The 17141-nt window shown below is 45.3% G+C and overlaps 1 protein-coding gene across 8 annotated transcripts in view; it reads right to left on the minus strand.

The window, feature by feature from the left end:
* ARHGAP39 (Rho GTPase activating protein 39) overlaps positions 1-17141 on the minus strand; it is a 125011-nt gene that overhangs the window by 30447 nt on the left and 77423 nt on the right. For all 8 annotated transcript variants that reach the window (XM_070631309.1, XM_070631305.1, XM_070631310.1 and 5 more), the window contains exon 4: positions 420-503. In XM_070631309.1, coding sequence (XP_070487410.1) covers positions 420-503 — 84 coding nt within the window. The remainder of the gene's footprint in view (positions 1-419; positions 504-17141) is intronic.

Below are 17141 nucleotides of genomic sequence, written 5' to 3' on the forward strand. Positions count from 1 at the left end.
AAGTCTGCTCCCTTTCCTACGATTAACACCAATCTTCCCGACTTCACCTGGGAAGTGCTCCCATGCATGGCCTGCAGCTCCCAGGGAGACCACATGCTGAAGACCCCCCCAGGACCTCACTCCTCCTCCAGGGACCGGGGCAGTGCCATGAGCTCCATGGCTCCCTAAACTGGGCAGTGACAAGGTTCTTCCAGAATCAAAAGCTGCCATATGAGCCTGGGGGACACTCTGGGAGGCTCTGCCCAGGACAGTGGCCCCAACAGCCTCTCCTCACATTCCACTGGACAGTGCAGGGCACTGTGTACCGTGCACATCCAGCTAGCTGCTGAGCCAGACTCTTCTCCACTTCACCCAGCAGCTGCCAAGAAAACCACCCTCGGGGCAGTAGACAGGGCCAAGCCTGAGACAGTGGGCTCTACCTGTAGTGAAGAAGTTGGCCGTCTGCATTGTAATCCCTGTAAATCTCATAGTCCTTCTCAAGGAACACTCCCGGTGGTGAAGAACTGAAATACAGCAAAATGAAAAACACGAATGTAAGTGCAATAATTTTAAAACACAGTACATTTAAAACAATATGATTTCACTTTTAAGAATGTGAGTGTGGCCCTTTCACTCTCTCACAAATGACCCCAGTGTCCTGGCTCCTGCCCACAAAGCTGTCCCTGTCACTTGATCAAACAGTTATTTCTTCTGCTGTAAGCCCACCTCCCTACAGTGCTTGGCACACGGCCTGGATGGAACGGACTGGAGACCCACCTGCCCTCTAGCAGAGACAGCCCCACTGTGGCCCCGTTCAGAGGTTGGGAGGCAGGCAAGGACACTGATGGCCTCATCCGGGATTTTAGGAGCTCGGATGACTGTAACTGGGGCTCCTATTCTAAATGCACAGTGAGGGGGTCAGTGAGACTCACAGCTTTGACCAGACATGACCAGACGACCCGAGAAGGACGCAGCACTAGAAATACCCCTTATGGGGACAGTAACCTTCTTAAAGGTGGGGGTTTGGAATACAACAGGCACTCAATATCTGGGAAATGAATAAGTGGGTGATTATCTCAGCAGATGTTCAAAGGCACGTGATAAAATTAACATCTATTTATGATTTCAAAAACTCTCAGTAACCCAGAAGTAGAGGAAAATTTACTTAAATTGATCAAGAATATCCCTAATAAACCCAAGGCCTTATGATATTCAGTAGTAAAAGGCTGAAAGCAACCCAGTAAAGTCAGGATAAGATCATCTACTCTCACTACCACTATGTAATAGTTTTGGAAATGCTAGTCAATGCAACAAGACGAGAAAAAGAAAAGTAAGAGATTTAAATACTTGAAAGAAAGAGATAAAACTATCCTTACCTGTCAACCTAGAAAAACTAAAAGAATCAACTGACAAACTATTAGAAGTATTAAGAGAGACTGGTAATGTAGTGTTCACTTCTGTAACACATAAAATCAATGGCCTTTCTGTGTTAGCAGTAACTGGACAGAAACAAAGTTCGCTTCATCATAGTGATAGCAACAAAAATAAAACAAAAGTCCTAGGCATAAATTAACAAGGAACATGTTGGCTCAACATGAAATAAAACATTTTATTTTTAATAATTCCTTTATATATCTTTCATTGAGGTATACATATATATTTAATATATAACAGAGAAACACATAATCTTGGATGAGAAAACTTGATAATTATAAAGATATAACTTCTCTTTAGTTAATAAATTTAATGTAATTCTAATAAAATTTCCAACAGGAAGGAATGTTTTTAGAACTTAGAATGTTTAAAAAGTTAACCCCAGGGGCTGGCCCCCTGGCCGAGTGGTTGAGTTCACGCGCTCCGCTGCAGGTGGCCCAGTGTTTCGTTGGTTCGAGTCCTGGGTGCGGACATGGCACTGCTCGTTGGGCCACGCTGAGGCAGCGTCCCGCATGCCACAACTGGAAGGACCCACAACGAAGAATATGCAGCTATGTACCGGGGGGCTTTGGGGAGAAAAAGGAAAAAAAAAATAAAATCTTTAAAAAAAAAAAAAGTTAACCCCAAAAATTAAACATAAGAATAACTAAGAAAAAATTCAGAAATGATAATGGGAGAGATTGTTTGTACCATCAGTTATAAACAATATTATAAAGCTACATAATTAAAACAATATGGCACCGGTAGAGGACTAGACAGATTATGGAATGCAATAGAAAGCCTAAATATTGACCCAAATATATGTAAGAATTTAGTAAATAAGAATTAAAAATTTCCTATTTAGCAAGTACACTGGAAAAAAATCATGTGTCTAGCAAAGGGAGCTCCTATCAGCTCACTGTTGTCCAACCTGAGAAAGAGAATGCAGCTGTGGAGATACCGCTGTGGTACTTTAAAGCTGATAGCAGACAGTACCAAGTGGGTTTTAAAGTTTTCTTCTTTGTAATTATATGTATTTTCTACAACTAATGTGCATTGCTTCTCTAATAAAAATGTCAATTTTTAAAAAAAAAGTTGAATAAATGAATGGCTAATGTTAACACTGACTGGTAGTCAATATCTTCAAAGATATAATTATGCTATAGAACAAAAAGCTGGAAATATGAAAAATGATATATGCAAACCCATCTATAAGATACCGATACTTCCATCTCTATCTACATCAGTCAGCGCATCCCTCCTCCTGCTTCTAACTGGCCACCAAAAGCCCTGCAAGCTGCGGGCACCCTGGTCATTGGTTACAGTTACGGCCACCACCCTGTATGCTCCCTGTGATCACTGTGGCTTTGCCACTGGTGCCCAGGCCAGGCTGAACCATGGTTCTTCTTTCTTCAAAGTCAGAGCCAATGCTGTCTTCCCACCACTGGGTTGTGACCTACACCTCAGCATCCTGGAGGCACCATGGACTCCTCTTGCTGGACTCAATGGCGTCACAGTTCCCTGGGCCCTTAGGGGCTCTGACGCTCCATTCCCCACTCCAGCCACCAGTGCCCAGGGCTGTCAACTCTCCTCCAGACTGCCGCTGACCAACCAAAGCACCAACTCCATGCTGAGTCTAGGCTGGGGGCAGGGATCAAAGCAGGTGAGGCAGATATATTTCTGCTCCTACAGAGCTCACATTCAGTGTGGAGTTCACCACGGAACGAACCAGAGCCTCAAGCCACTGTAGGACCCAGACAGGGAGCAGCCCTAGGGAGGGAGGCCGGGGACAGCTCTCTGAGAGGGCAGTTTCAGCAGAGAACGGGGGAAACAGGAGACTAGACAGAGGGACTGCAAGGGAGCCGAGTTTGGCACATCCCAGGAACAGAAGGGAGGCCCCTGTGCTGAGGCCCAGCGAACAGTGAGTGGGGGCGCAGAGGGGCCTGAGCCAGATCACACAAGGCCTTCTGGGCTGGCCACAATGGAAACCCTGCATTTCACTTTACGTCAGGAGTCAGCAAACTATAGCTTGTTGGCCAAGTCCAGCCTGCTGTCTGTTTTTGTGAGCTAAGAATCACTTTTATATTTTTAATTTTTTGTGTGTGAAAACTACAAGTGTCCATAAGTAACATGTTATTGGAACACAGTCCTGCTCACTCGTTTCCATGCTGTCTGTGGCTGCTTCTGCCTAACAGCAGACTTGAACAGCTGTGACAAGACCAGATGCAGCGCTCTCATCACCTTGCAACACTGCTCAGCACAGCGCAAAGTGCAGCGATACAGCCGTAACTCAACAGCGGCGAGCGCCACACGTAGCGCCACCCTGCAACATTTGATTATGTTTTTATTACCAGTGCATACTCATAAGGTTACAATAAAAAGAGAACAGTGGACCTTGAATGTTACACTTCTAAGGCATGGTGGAGTGTTGGCTGTATGTTGCTGCATCAGGCGGAAAGCACTGTGCCCATTATGCAGGGACACACAGCCTTGTTAAAAGAACACGTGTCAACATCACTAGACAAAGGACTCAGCACAATGTTCCCAACTTACGCAACAGTCAGAGAGAAGTTTAGACAGAAACAGAGACTCTCAAATGGAAATCTTATCATGGTAGAATTATTTCACAAAACGAAAATGACTCTTCTACCACGTAAGTTTCCAAGTGGCTGATTTGTTAGCCAAGCAGGAAACCTGTTCACTGGTGAGTCAATTAAATCGTGTTGATCGTAGCAGCTAAAATCTTGTGTCCAGGGAAAATAAACTTGCTAAAGACTATTAGCCTCTTGGCAAGAACAGTGGCTTAAAGAGCCGAGGACAATGAGAACGACACAAACACTCAAATGCCTCAAGTGTTTCCTGGGCTCTTGATGGTCAACAGATGTCACTGATAATGCTCAGATGTGTTATTTTATTCAAGGAGTCAATGCTGAGTTTGAAGTGACTGAGGAATCAGCATCTACCAATCACCCACATGGAACTCAATTCCACTCAATTACAGCTGAGATTATTTTCAAAGAAGTTGAGAAAACATACAATTCAGTATAACCTGAAGTGGAATCTGCTAAGATGTGTTACAAGTGATCATGCTACGAATGTATGTGGATCAGAAAAGGCTTAGTTAAAAATTTACAAAGCATGTGAAAACGTAAGGTGTTTAAAGGTTCTGGTTATTTAGTGTATTATTCACTTGCAGCTACTTTACAGCAAATATTTGAATCTACTATATGACAGAGTAATTGGAACAGCAGTGTTGACAGTGAACTTCATTAACTCTTGTGGATGTCGCCATCATCAGTTCCATGGGTTTTTGTCAGAAACAGAAGCTAAATACCCCACCCTGCCCTACCACACAGCAGCTGAACAGCTTGACAGTGGGAAAGCTTTATTCCAATTTTTTGAAAACTTGAGGCTGAGACTGAAATTTTCTGAATGAGAAAAACCCCTCTCAACCACTATTATCAAACAACGAATGTGGGGTTTTTTCCCAAAGGCTTGATGATGTTTCTTTCTTTCTTTTTTTCCTGAGGAAGATTAGCCCTGAGCTAACGTCTGTTGTCAATCCTCCTCTTTTTGCTGAGGAAGACTGGCCCTAAGCTAACCTCCATGCCCATCTTCCTCTACTTTATATGTGGGATGCCTACCACAGCATGGCTTGACAAGCGGTGCCATGTCAGCACCCGGGATCCGAACCAGCAAACCCTGGGCAGCTGAAGTGGAACGTGTCAACTTAACCGCTGCTTAGCTGGATCCATTGATGATGTTTCTTAATGAATTCAACCTAAAATTCCAAGGCAAAACAGTGCTTAAATGAGAAACTTATACTGCACTCAAGTCATTTTGATGACAACTGATATCTGAGTCACAAGTAATACCAAGGTGCTTTATCTACTTCCCATGCTGTCAAAAATCAAAACAAGAAGTGAGATCTCCATTCCTACATAAATTTGCAGTAGATATATTTTCCAAGCTCAAACTACAGTTCCAGCAGGGTTTTTCAGACCTCAATGTAAGTGCAAGTGCAAAGGAAATTTCCACATTTCAAAATCCATTTGAGTGTGTAAATGAGGAGCACCCATCTAACCTTCAGTTAGAAGTGATGAATCTGCAACGTAATGACATGTGAAAAGGCAAAAATCAAGAGGGGAATCTAATGGAATTTGATAAACGCTTTCCAAGTGATGACTATGTGCAATCAAATTGACAAGCTCTTGGACTGATATCAGTATTTTTAGTACCTACATGTGTAAAAAGACATTTTCAAAGATGAAACATGTAAAATCTCATCACAAGCCATAACAGATGAACATCTGTACAGATTCTGATGACAGGGAAGGGCAACTCCCTTTGGTCCCGCTGAGGGGCCACACTGGCCTTCCTGCTGCCCCCTGAGCACACCAAGAGCCCTCCCTCCTCCGACTCAGCACCTGGTACGTCCTCTGCTGGAACAGCCTGCCCTCAGATCTGACACGGTCTGTCCTCACAGGATTCAGGTTCCTGCTGAAAACAAACTGTAACGAGGAGACAACTCAGTCAATCGCACCTGACCCAGAGTTGACACTGATGATGGAACTACTAACAAGGACCTTAAGAGTTATTAAAACTGTATTCTGTATGTTCAAAGGCTATAAAAAAAGACTGAACATGTTAAGTAGAGAAATGGAACAAATAAAAGACCCGGTCAAAGTTCTAGAGAGGAACACTGCAATGTCTGAAATGAAAAATACACTGGAAGGGGTTAATGGCAGAATAGGCATTACAGAAGAAAAGACTAGTGAATTTGAAAGTATAGCAATAGAAACTATCCAAAATGAAACACAGAGAAAACAAAGATTAAAAAGAAAGGAAGGAAGAAAAAGAAAATCAAGCAAAAGAAAATCCAAGAGCACTAGGGAGCTGTGGGACAACGTCAAGCGGCCTCACACACACGTGATCGGAGTCCTGATGGGAATGGACAAAGAATATTTGAAGAAAAGAATGACTGAAAATTTCCTAAACTTGATGAAAACTATAAAGGTATAGGTCCAAGAAGCTCAATTAACCCCAAGCACAAGAAACAGGAAGAAAACTACATCAAGGCAAATAGTGAACCAACTGCTTGAAATTAGCAATACAGAGAAAATCTCTTTTTTTTTCCTTCAAAGATTGGCACCTGGGCTAACAACTGTTGCCAATCTCTTTTTTTTACCCTGCTTTATCTCCCCAAACCCCCCCCACCGTACACAGTTGCATATCCTAGTTGCACGTCCTTCTAGTTGTGGGATGTGGGATGCTGCCTCAATGTGGCCTGACGAGCAGTGCCATGTCCGCGCCCAGGATCCGAACCCTGGGCCGCCGCAGTGGAGTGCGTGAACCCAACCACTCGGCCACAGAGCCAGGCCCCAGAGAAAATCTTAAAAGAAGCAGAGTGAAAGGACACATCATACAGAGAAGTACAAAGTGAAGATGAAAGATTCTCATCAGAAATGATGCAAGCCAGAAGACAGCAGTGCTGCAAAATGGGAACACCTGTCCACTTAGAGTTCTAGACCCAGAAGAAACATATCTCAAAAACGAGATTGAAGTACTTCTTAAAAAACACAAGTTAAAGTCCTTACCAGCAGACGTGCATTACAAGCACTGTCCAGTGAAGTCTGCAAACAGAAGGAACGACACCAGACAGAAAGCTACACCAGAAAGGAAGAGCACTAGAAAAGGTAGCTATGCATGAATGTAAAAAACATTTTCCTTTTTTAAAAAAATGTAATTGGCTTCTTAAAGCAAAAACAACAACGTATCAAGAGGTCTATAACAGAAATAAAATCCATGACAGCAATAGGATGACGTCTGGGGAAAAGCTGGGTCCTTACATCACATGTGCAGTGTTGTAATGCTGCCTGGAGGTCGACTCTGATCCGTCGTCTATACTAGCAACCACAAAACCACCACTAAAACACAGCAGAGAATAAAAAACACAGCCCAGGGAAAAAGTGGAATAAGAAAACACTCAACCCGAAAGAATAAAAAAAGGGACAAAGGATAGAAAAAACAAAAAAATAAACGGCAAAATGAAAGATTTAAACTCAACTATAGAAATAATTGCATTAAATGTGAGTGGTCTAAACTTCCCAATTAAAAGGCAGAGACAGTCAGATTGGATAAAAAAGTAGGACTCAACAGTCTGCTGCCTACAAGAAAATCACAATAAAAACAAAGAAATAGGTTAAAAGTAAAAGGTTGGAAAAAGAGATACCATGCTAACAGTAATCAAAAGAAACCTGGAGTGCCTATACTAATGTAAGTAGATTTTGGAGCAAAGAATATTACTAGGAATTAAGAGGATCATTTCATAATGATAAAGGGATCAATTCACCAAGAAGACATAACAATTGTAAATGTTTAGGCACCTAACTACAGAGGAGCAAAATACTCGGGGGTATTTTACCTGTGAGAAATCCAAGCACAGGTCTGTACAAAGACTTTACATGAAAGTTCATAGCAGTTTTATTTCTAAGAGCCAAACCTGGAAGCAACTCAAATGCCCATCACGAGGAGGTAGGGCCACACAGTGGAATACTACTCAGCAGTGAAAAAGGGAATAAATTACTGACATATGTAAAAACTTGTCAAAATGTCACCAATTTCACCTCACTCTGGTAGGACTCTGATCCACACTCAGAGGAGCTCTGAGGAGGGCCCATGGTTGGGCCTCATGCCCACAATCTGCCCCTTCCTCACAGGAGTCTTCTCTGCTCAGTCTCATGGATTTGAAACGAGACTGAAGCTGGGCATTCAATACCACAAACTTTATTCAGTGGCCAAAGAAGGGAGAAGTGTGAACAAAGTTCACAGATCAGCTTCTCAGCTCCTGGGGTGACTAAGCAGCTGTTATAAGGGGTCGAGGTAATGAAGGGGTCGAGGTAATGAAGGGGAGGAATATGCAGAGTTATGTGGGGAAATGGGCAGGCTGTTCTGGGGAGCAAGGGTGCCACCTCTTTCTTTCCTTATTTGGTTGTGTCCCGCCGTTGCCATGGCAGCTGTAAACTGTCATGGCGTTGGGGGCGTGTGTTCTATAATATAGTGACGTATTACAGTGAGCGTATAGTGAGCTGTGGGGTCTGTGTGAGGTTAAGTCGGACTGCCATGTTGCCTTCGATGGGTTTTGACTGGTTTTGTTCAGCCATCTTCTCTTTCCTTTCTTTGTGGTTTCCTGCAAGCTAAAGAGAATGTGTTAGGCTTGTTTTGAGCAGGGCTGTGGTTAACATCTTATGGGGTCAGGGGCCAGGGTAACAAATACAATTATGTTGAGTGAAAGATGGCAAAAAAGAATACATACTGTTTGAGTCCATCTACATAAAATCCTATAAAATGCAATCTCATCTACAGATAGAAGGCAGATCAGTGGTATCTGGGAATGGGGGGTGGTACAGAGAGGGGCCGGGGGCCAAGGAGGGCCAAGGAGACTGTCAGGATGACGGAGACATGCATGGTTGTGATGTGGTGGTTTCATGGGTGCATACATGCACAAATATGGTGAGACGCTTTACACCTGGGTAGCATTGCCTGTTGATGTCCCCACCGAGAAGCAGGGAGGCAGGAAAAAACACTGAGCAGGACATGTTTTTCTCTTCTATATACTTTCCTCGACTACTTCAACGTTTTTTGTGAAAATTTATATCTTCATAATTGGGGGCGAGAAGAACAGTAAAGCTACCTTCAATTTGAAAACAAAACCCATATCTGCCTCACCCCAAAGCTCCCGCCCCTGGGAAGCAAAGCTGTGGGGGGTTGTTTCTGTCCCTTCAAAAACTGAACTGGAAATCCAAACAAAACCTACATCAAGGACCCACTGGGTGGACCTGCAGGACCCCAGAGTCCAGGGCCCGTCTGCCCCAACCACTCTCCATCCCAAGAAGCCCCACCAGTCAGTCCAGAGCTGCCCCGTGGGGGACACAGGCTATCCTTTGGTGGGGTAGGAGACAGGGCGACCTGGAAGGATGCGGGGCAGAGGGCAGGCAGGGGCCGGGCGCTGGAGTGGAGACGGCAGCAGAGAGCAGGCCTTGGTCTGGACCGAGAGTTCCTGGCGATTCGGCATTGTCCCCTGGGCAGAGGCCGAGTTCTACTGTGGCCTGAATGCTGCCTTTGTTGCCACTAGGCCGACCCTGCACAGGGTGCCCAGCCCAAAGGTCACATGGAAACTTGGACTCATGCAGCATCTGCTTGCTGCCTCCAGGGCGGACGGGACCTCCATGTGTGGGGTAGGGAGGGTGGAAGCAGCTGGCCACCCCCAGTCCAGTCCTGCCCAGGCCTGTCTGAGGTGCTCGTCCTGCAGGCTGCAGCCTGCTGCTCTGCTCTGCAGAGGAGCCGTCGTGGTTGGGGGCCTGTTTTCCCCCAACGGTTTTTCTGCATAAGAGGCAGAGCTTCTTCCCACCCTATGCCCCTCACAAACTGCAAGCCTGACAGCACCTGCACTTCCCTGTCTGGAATATCAGGCCGGAGGAGGGTGGGAGGGCCCTGCGAGGAGGCCCCAGCCAGGAAATGGGAAATGTGGAGACACACATGTGGGCCTCTGTCTCCCTCAGGGTTGGCTTCCTGCATGCCCTGCCTGACAGAGACCACAGGGGGCTGCCTGTGCTGCCCAGCTGGGAAGCGGGGTACCCCATTGCGTCCTGTTGGTTCCCACCAGGACAGGGCCAGCACAGACAGCAAATCCAGCCGGCATGTCCACATGCTAGACACTAAATTAGCTTCATTTTCCTTCTTGGTAATAATCAAAATTAAACAAACAAAAACAGATAAAACCAATGAAGTTAGAAGACAAGGGAGGCAAAGCTACAGACCCCACGGGGGAGACAGGCGCTCAGGAACTCTGCACGTTACGCACACACGCTGTCACAGGAAGGGAGAGGGAGCAGGACTCAGATCTGTCATGTAACTGACACCACCACAAGTGCCCGCCTACACTCCTGAACATGGAGGTTAAATGAACCCCTGTGGGGAAGGCATGAGAGTAACCATCCTGGAGAGGAGCAGGAAGTAATCGCTAAGGAGGAAAGTGCTTTAGAAAATCAACACATTTAATAGAGCTTTAGGAACATGTTAAGTTGAACAAATGGCAGTGTTGTTTTTGTAGGTTGAAACAAGGTTAAATATTACCGATTTCATATGGTTTGATCTGTTTATTAAGGGCACACGTGTAAGAAAAACCTCAATGAGAGAGATGGATGGGGCAGAGGTTTTTAGAATCACAGTAAATTAGTGAAAAAAAAAGACTAAAAAGCACACATTCTTTGTTTTCAACAAGACTAAAAATTTTTAATGATATCCTTGAATAAAAAAAGACATATAACATTTAAACTGTGGCAAAAGTGACACACACACACACACACCATGTCAACAGAGAAAGTGAAGAGGATCAGCAAGTGCTGCAGCACAGAACACCAGGAGCACACGCGGGGGGCATGGCGGGCCCAGGCCACGTGCCCAGCTTGGTGGGCTCCAAGTCTCCCACATTACAAGGGCTAAATGATAAATCCAGCACCATGATGCTCCTGGAGTCCTAACTAAAGCGAATAGGCAGCCACAGATGGGAAGTTAGGAAAACTCTATTACACCAACAAGTAACCCGGAAGAGAGGGTCTGGAGCAACCACGGTGCCTGCTGTGAAGGGGCTATGTGAGAGGAAGGTCGTCTCTGATGACAAAGAGCATTTCAATGCTGAAGACGTAACAAGACTAAATTGGACACATGAGTTAATGCTGGACAGAAACATGCAGTGCTACACCTGCACGGCAGAGAGGAGTCCTGTGGGGACTCAAGGCCCAGACTAGGACATGAAAAGGAAAAAGTAAGTAACTGATACAGTGGAATCAGTACATGAACATGGAATTTCATGCTCTTAAATGAGAACGCTATTTTTCAAGTGTCCGCAAAATATTTCCAAATTGGATCATCACCTATAGAACAAAAAAGCCCAATAAATTTTAAAAAGCGGGAATTTTAGACTCTATTCCTTGGACATAATATAATGATTAAAATAAATAACATAAGTTAAACAAACCCCATACTCTTGAAAATTAAAACAAAATTCTCCTAAGTAGAGCAGGGTCAGGAGCGGCCAAGTTGCTGAATGACCCCCGGGGGCAGGGCCGAGCAGAGCTGGCGCCCCAACCAGGGCCCCTTCTTGGGAAGCAGGGCTCAGATCTGCTCCAGGATGGAAGGTCAGCACTCAGAGACTTTGGAGGCAACTGGAGACCTGCAGACTGTGCCTCCCAGACCCAGGGCAGCCGGAGCCACCACGCTTGCTCACTGTGCAGGGGCCACAGGGAGCGGTCATGATTCTCCAGGCCAGAGCTCTGCCTCACCTGGGCACTCCCAGCCGCCCATGTGGTTCTCACAGCCCTTTCCAAAAGGTACCCAACACAAGCAGTCAAGTCCAACTGCACCCAGTCTGACTTGCATCCTAAACTGAGGCACCTTAACAGCTGTATGTGGGATGTTGTGTGTGAGAGCACATGCGTGTGCAGGCATGCGTGAACTGTGTATGTGCGTGTGTGTCCTGTGGCACAATCGCCAGGGAAAAGGATGGCTCTATTTGTGCAAACCTGGCATGCAGAGAGAAAACATCTCTGTAAGCTGTATGATAGCTGCTTCTCATTAAAACCAAGATTTTTAGCAGCTGATGCTCCGTTCTGTAAATTGTGTGAATTCTCTCAGCAGAATCGCTCTTACTTGCTGTGAACATAAGTGGTGGCTGATAATGAACCAGAGCAGTCCCAGGTGGAGGGCCAGCCCTGGGGAGGGGGGATGGGGCTGATGTTCTGGCCGACAAGTGCTGGACTCAGCTAACTCTCAAAAATGAGGGGAAAACGTGGTATATTTCCTGACCAAGACAACAAATTTACCATTAACAGATTTTTGCAGAGAAGAAAAGAACCATCTGAAGAAGAACAAGGTAAAAAGGAATCGTGAGCAAAGAAACATAAACTGTGGGCAAATCTACACAAGAGGCATCCAAACAAGAAGAAGTCATGCTGCAGGGGCCCTGCAGGGTGGGACAAGGGCAGAAACTGACTTCAGATTCCTGATAAGTCAAACACTTGTTGTTACTGCCCTCGAGTTGATTCCAACTCCTAGTGCCCCTGTGGACAGCAAAGAGGGTTGACCCCTGCTGGTCTTTCTGCACCATCCTCTTGCCTTCCATCCTATACCAGACAATGCTCAGCTCCTATTCACAGGATTTCTATTTTTCGGAAGTGGGTAGACGGGTCCTTCTTCTTAGTCTGTCTGTCAGTCTGGAATCTCCACTGAAATTTGGTTCACCGTGGGTGACGATGCTGGTATGTGAAATCCTGGTGGCACAGCTTTCAGCATCACAGCAACACACAGCTGCCACAGACAATCGACAGACGGGTGGTGTGGTTCCCTCAGCAGGACACGAACCTGGGCCATGGTGTGAGAGTGCGGAATCTTAACCAGTAGACCCCCAAAGTCAAACATGCCATGAATATTTTAAGTATAATCAATGAATAAAAATCTCACAGAATAATAAGAGATATAATTTCCTGACCAGAGGAGGGGAAAATAAAACAAAACCCACTTAATCTAGTAGGAGGCAAAAAAATAAATAAAGAGAAAGGCAGCCCAATATCTCTCTATAATAGTAATAGCCAACAATAAGGTAACACAAAATCAGGAACTCTTCACACTAGCAACAGAGAATGTAAAACAGCGGAGAATTAAAGACTGCAGACCTTGCGAGCACCCAGGAGGCAGTGTGAGCACATGGCCCAGCACTCACAGAGGATGAGCTAATGTGGCAGAGGGGTCAGCGCTCCGCAAAATGCAAGTCAATGGATCCAACGGAATTTCCCCTTGAATTTTCTGAGGAACTTGAACTCTAAAATATACACAATGGAATAAAAGTTCACAACTAGCCACGACTGTCTTAACCACAAAGAGGAGAAGGGAGACTTCCCCCCGCACATGTGACACCCACCATGGGCTCAGGTGGTGCTGACTAAGAACAGACGGACGGGCCTCAGGGCCCACAGCACAGGCTCCTGTGTGGTGTGGGGGATCAAGTCAGCACGGGTGAAAAGCACACGCATTGCTGGGCAAAGGCGGGCAGTGTAGGAGGTGAAAGGTGGAGCCCTCCTGGCCCTATACAATGGTGGCTCCAGACAGACTGAGCCTCAATGGCAAAAATAAAACTATAATGTTAACACAAGACATGTAAGAGAATATACTTGGGCCTAGGCCAAGGAAGAACTTTTAAACAAAACATTAAAAATATAAACCACAAGGCAAAAATGCCCATAAACTTAGCTGCATCAAAATCAAGGACACCAGGGACCAACCAGTTAGCAGGCAGGTGGCAGAGAAGGAGAAGATACACATGATGTCTGAAACGAACAAGGAACTGACATCTGGAATTTACCAGGAACTCCTGCAAACTTATACAGAAAGTGAGCCAACCACTCCAGTAGAAAAATATAAGCAGGCAATTCACATAAGAAAAAACTCAAAAGGCTGCCAAGCTTGGGAGAGACAGTCAAAATCAAGGGCAAACAAGGAATGAACATTAAAGCGAGGACTGACTGGATTGGCTGGGTAAAGCCCAGCGCTGGGGGCTGCCCTGCTGACCTCTCATGGGGCAGCACAAAGGCCAGGACACCCCACCCAGGCCCCCAGAGGGGCAGGGCTGTCCCGCTGGTGAGAGGTTAACGCCAAGTGCACGGAACTGCAGGGACGCAGCCTAAGAACAGCCTCCCACCACCAAGAAGGTGTGCAGCCTCCAGACCACCTTTCATAAGAACACACTCCCACAGCAAGACACACCTTAGACAATGGCGTGGGAGTGGTGTGCGCACAGACAACGGACAAAAGGTAACCACGAAAAGATGATAAACTACGTCCTTTTGCTGCATCAGTGATCTCAGTAAATACACAGTGGCCCTCCATACCTGCAGATTCTGCATCTGCAGATTCAAGCAATTGTAGATGGAAAACACAGTACACGATTGCAACCATCCTGCCCAACCAGAGACAGGTGTTCAGAAAGGATGAGAAATAAACCGAACAGCCATTCATTATTATAAGAAACATACCCAAAGTATAAGGACAAGGACTATAGTTAGTGCAAAGACATCAAGAGGGAAATACTAACCAAAGAGAGACAGCAGTGCTATGTTAACGTCATAGAAAGTGGACTTCAAGGCAAAAACACCATGAGGGGTAGTAAGCATTACTACATAATGGCAGAAGGAAACAGCACCAGGAAAACAAGCATTCTAAACGTATGTGCAACCAAACCACAGCTTCAACACAGAGGGAGCAGCACAGGTGGACTGACAGGAGAAACAGACAGATTCCACCATTCCAGTGGAGACACCACCTCTCGGAATTGCTAGATCAGGCAGACCAAAACTTAGTAAGAAACTCAATGAATACAACAGCAGATTTGACCTCATGAACATACAGAGAACCCTAGATTTAATTAACAGAGAATAGAAATTACTTCTGAAGTAGTCATAAAATCATTTACAAAAATTCAGGATTTAGGCCACAAAGCAAGTCTCAAAAAAAAAAAAAAAAAAAAAAAATCAGGGCCAGCCCCATGAGTGAGTGGTTAGGTTCGCACACTCTGCTTTGGAGGCCAGGGTTGGCTGGTTCGGACCCTGGGCACTTACCTAACACAGCTCATCAAGCCATGCTGTGGCGGCATTCCACAGAAAAGAACTAGAAGGACTTACAACTAGGATATACAGCTATGTGCTGGGGCTTTGGGGAGAAAAAAAAAGAGTAAGACTGGCAACAGAAGTTAGCTCAGGGCCAATCTTCCTAAAAAAAAAATCATGCTTTCTGACCAAAATGAAATTAAGTTGGCGATCAAGAACAAGAATGAAAAATAACCTACAGTTTTGGAAATTAAGACATTTCTTAGTTATAAATGAGTCAAAGAAGAAATCATAATTAAAATGAGAAACTACTTAAAATTGAACAACAATGAAAATTCTACATACCAAAAGTTGTGTAATAAAACTAAAACAGTATGTTGAGGGGCTGGCCCGGTGGCGCAGCGGTTAAGTTCGCACCTTCTGCTTTGGCGGCCCAGGGTTTGCCGCTTCGGATCCTAGGTGCAGACAAGGCCACTGCTTGGCAAGCCGTGCTGTGGTAGGCGTCCCACGTATAAAGTAGAGGAAGAAGAGCATGGATGTTAGCTCAGGGCCAGTCTTCCTCAGCAAAAAGAGGAGGATTGGCAGCAGATGTTGGCTCAGACTGCATCGTGTTCACCACCAAAAGTCTAGTTTCTCAAAGTTCATCTTAGAAGAAACAGTGAAAACGCATGTGTTAAGTTTCCAACACAAAAGGTTAGAAAAGGAATGAGAAAATAAAGTCATATAAAGAAAAGAGCAAAGATACAAGAGAGGCTCACTAAAGCCAAATGTTGGTCTTTGAAAAGACATAGAATGCCACAGAAAATCCCTTACAAAACTGACCGGGTGAACGAGCACATGCAACTGTAGGGTGAGGAGTAGGTTACACAGGGGGAGAGTATCTCAAAAGACAAAGAACACTGCACAGAGCTTTACACCAGTACATTTGTAAACTTAGATAAATGGACCATTTAGTAAAAACATATTTTATAAAATTGGATTTAAGATATTAAAAACCTGAATATTCCTGCCAGCTTTAAAGAAATTGAATCAGTAGTTAAAAACGTATCCTATCCACACAAGCCACAGGCCCGGACGTGTGCAAGTGCAACTGCCACACACCCAGGAACAGATAATGTCTCAGAGGAAGTGCTCCCAACGCTGACGTGAAAACCAGCCAAACACAGAATGAGGAGTACAGGCCATTTTACTTATCAATATGGAAAAAAAGTCCTAAATAAACTACTAGCAACCTGAATCTATTTAAAAAATCACAGAGACCTACTATCCCAGGAATGCAAGAAATACAGAATAATAATAATAATAAAAATGTCAACTGTAGCGGCGTCCCGGGCTGCTGTAACCAAGCCCCACAAACTGGGAGTCTGAAAACAACAGAAATTCACTCCCTCACACTTCTGGAGGCCGGAAGTCCAAAAGCCAGGTGTGGCAGGTCTGGCTCCTCCTGGAGGCTCTGAGGGCGACTCTGCTCCAGGCCCCCCTCCTGCTCCTGGTGCCGGCCATCCTTGGGCGTCCCTTGGCTTGTGGCTAAGTCGCTCCAGTCTCTGCCTGTCTTCACCGGCGTTCTCTATCTTCTTATAAGGATACCAGGCCTCTTGGATTAGGGCTCACTCTACTCCAGTGTGACCTCATCTCAACTAATTCTATCTGCAAAGACCCTATTTCCAAATAAGGTCACATCACAGGTACTGAGGATTAGTACTTCAACAAATCTTTTTGAGGGACACAATTCAGCCCACAACACTGACATAAATAGACTCAGAAAACATACTTGATAAAACACTACACCCGTTCGTGACCAACAGCCTACAGCAGAAGACTTCCTAGGCTGACAGGCGGCATCCCAGCACCCCAGGGACAGCAGGCCTGCAGCCTGAGCGTTAGGACAAGGCCAGGGTGCTGGCCCTCCTTGGTTCAGCCTCGTTCCGAAAGTCCTGGCCAGCGTGGGGTGGGGCCAGCATCACAGGCAATCCAGGAGACGGATGATGAATCATTAATGAGATTGAGAGCTCAACAAAGTGTAAAAAACGACACTGACATATAAAAATCAACATCTGTATACCAGTAACAATCAGAAAATAGGGCTTTAAA

Source organism: Equus przewalskii, chromosome 8 (genome assembly GCF_037783145.1).
Source record: "Equus przewalskii isolate Varuska chromosome 8, EquPr2, whole genome shotgun sequence".
Taxonomy (NCBI): domain Eukaryota; kingdom Metazoa; phylum Chordata; class Mammalia; order Perissodactyla; family Equidae; genus Equus; species Equus przewalskii.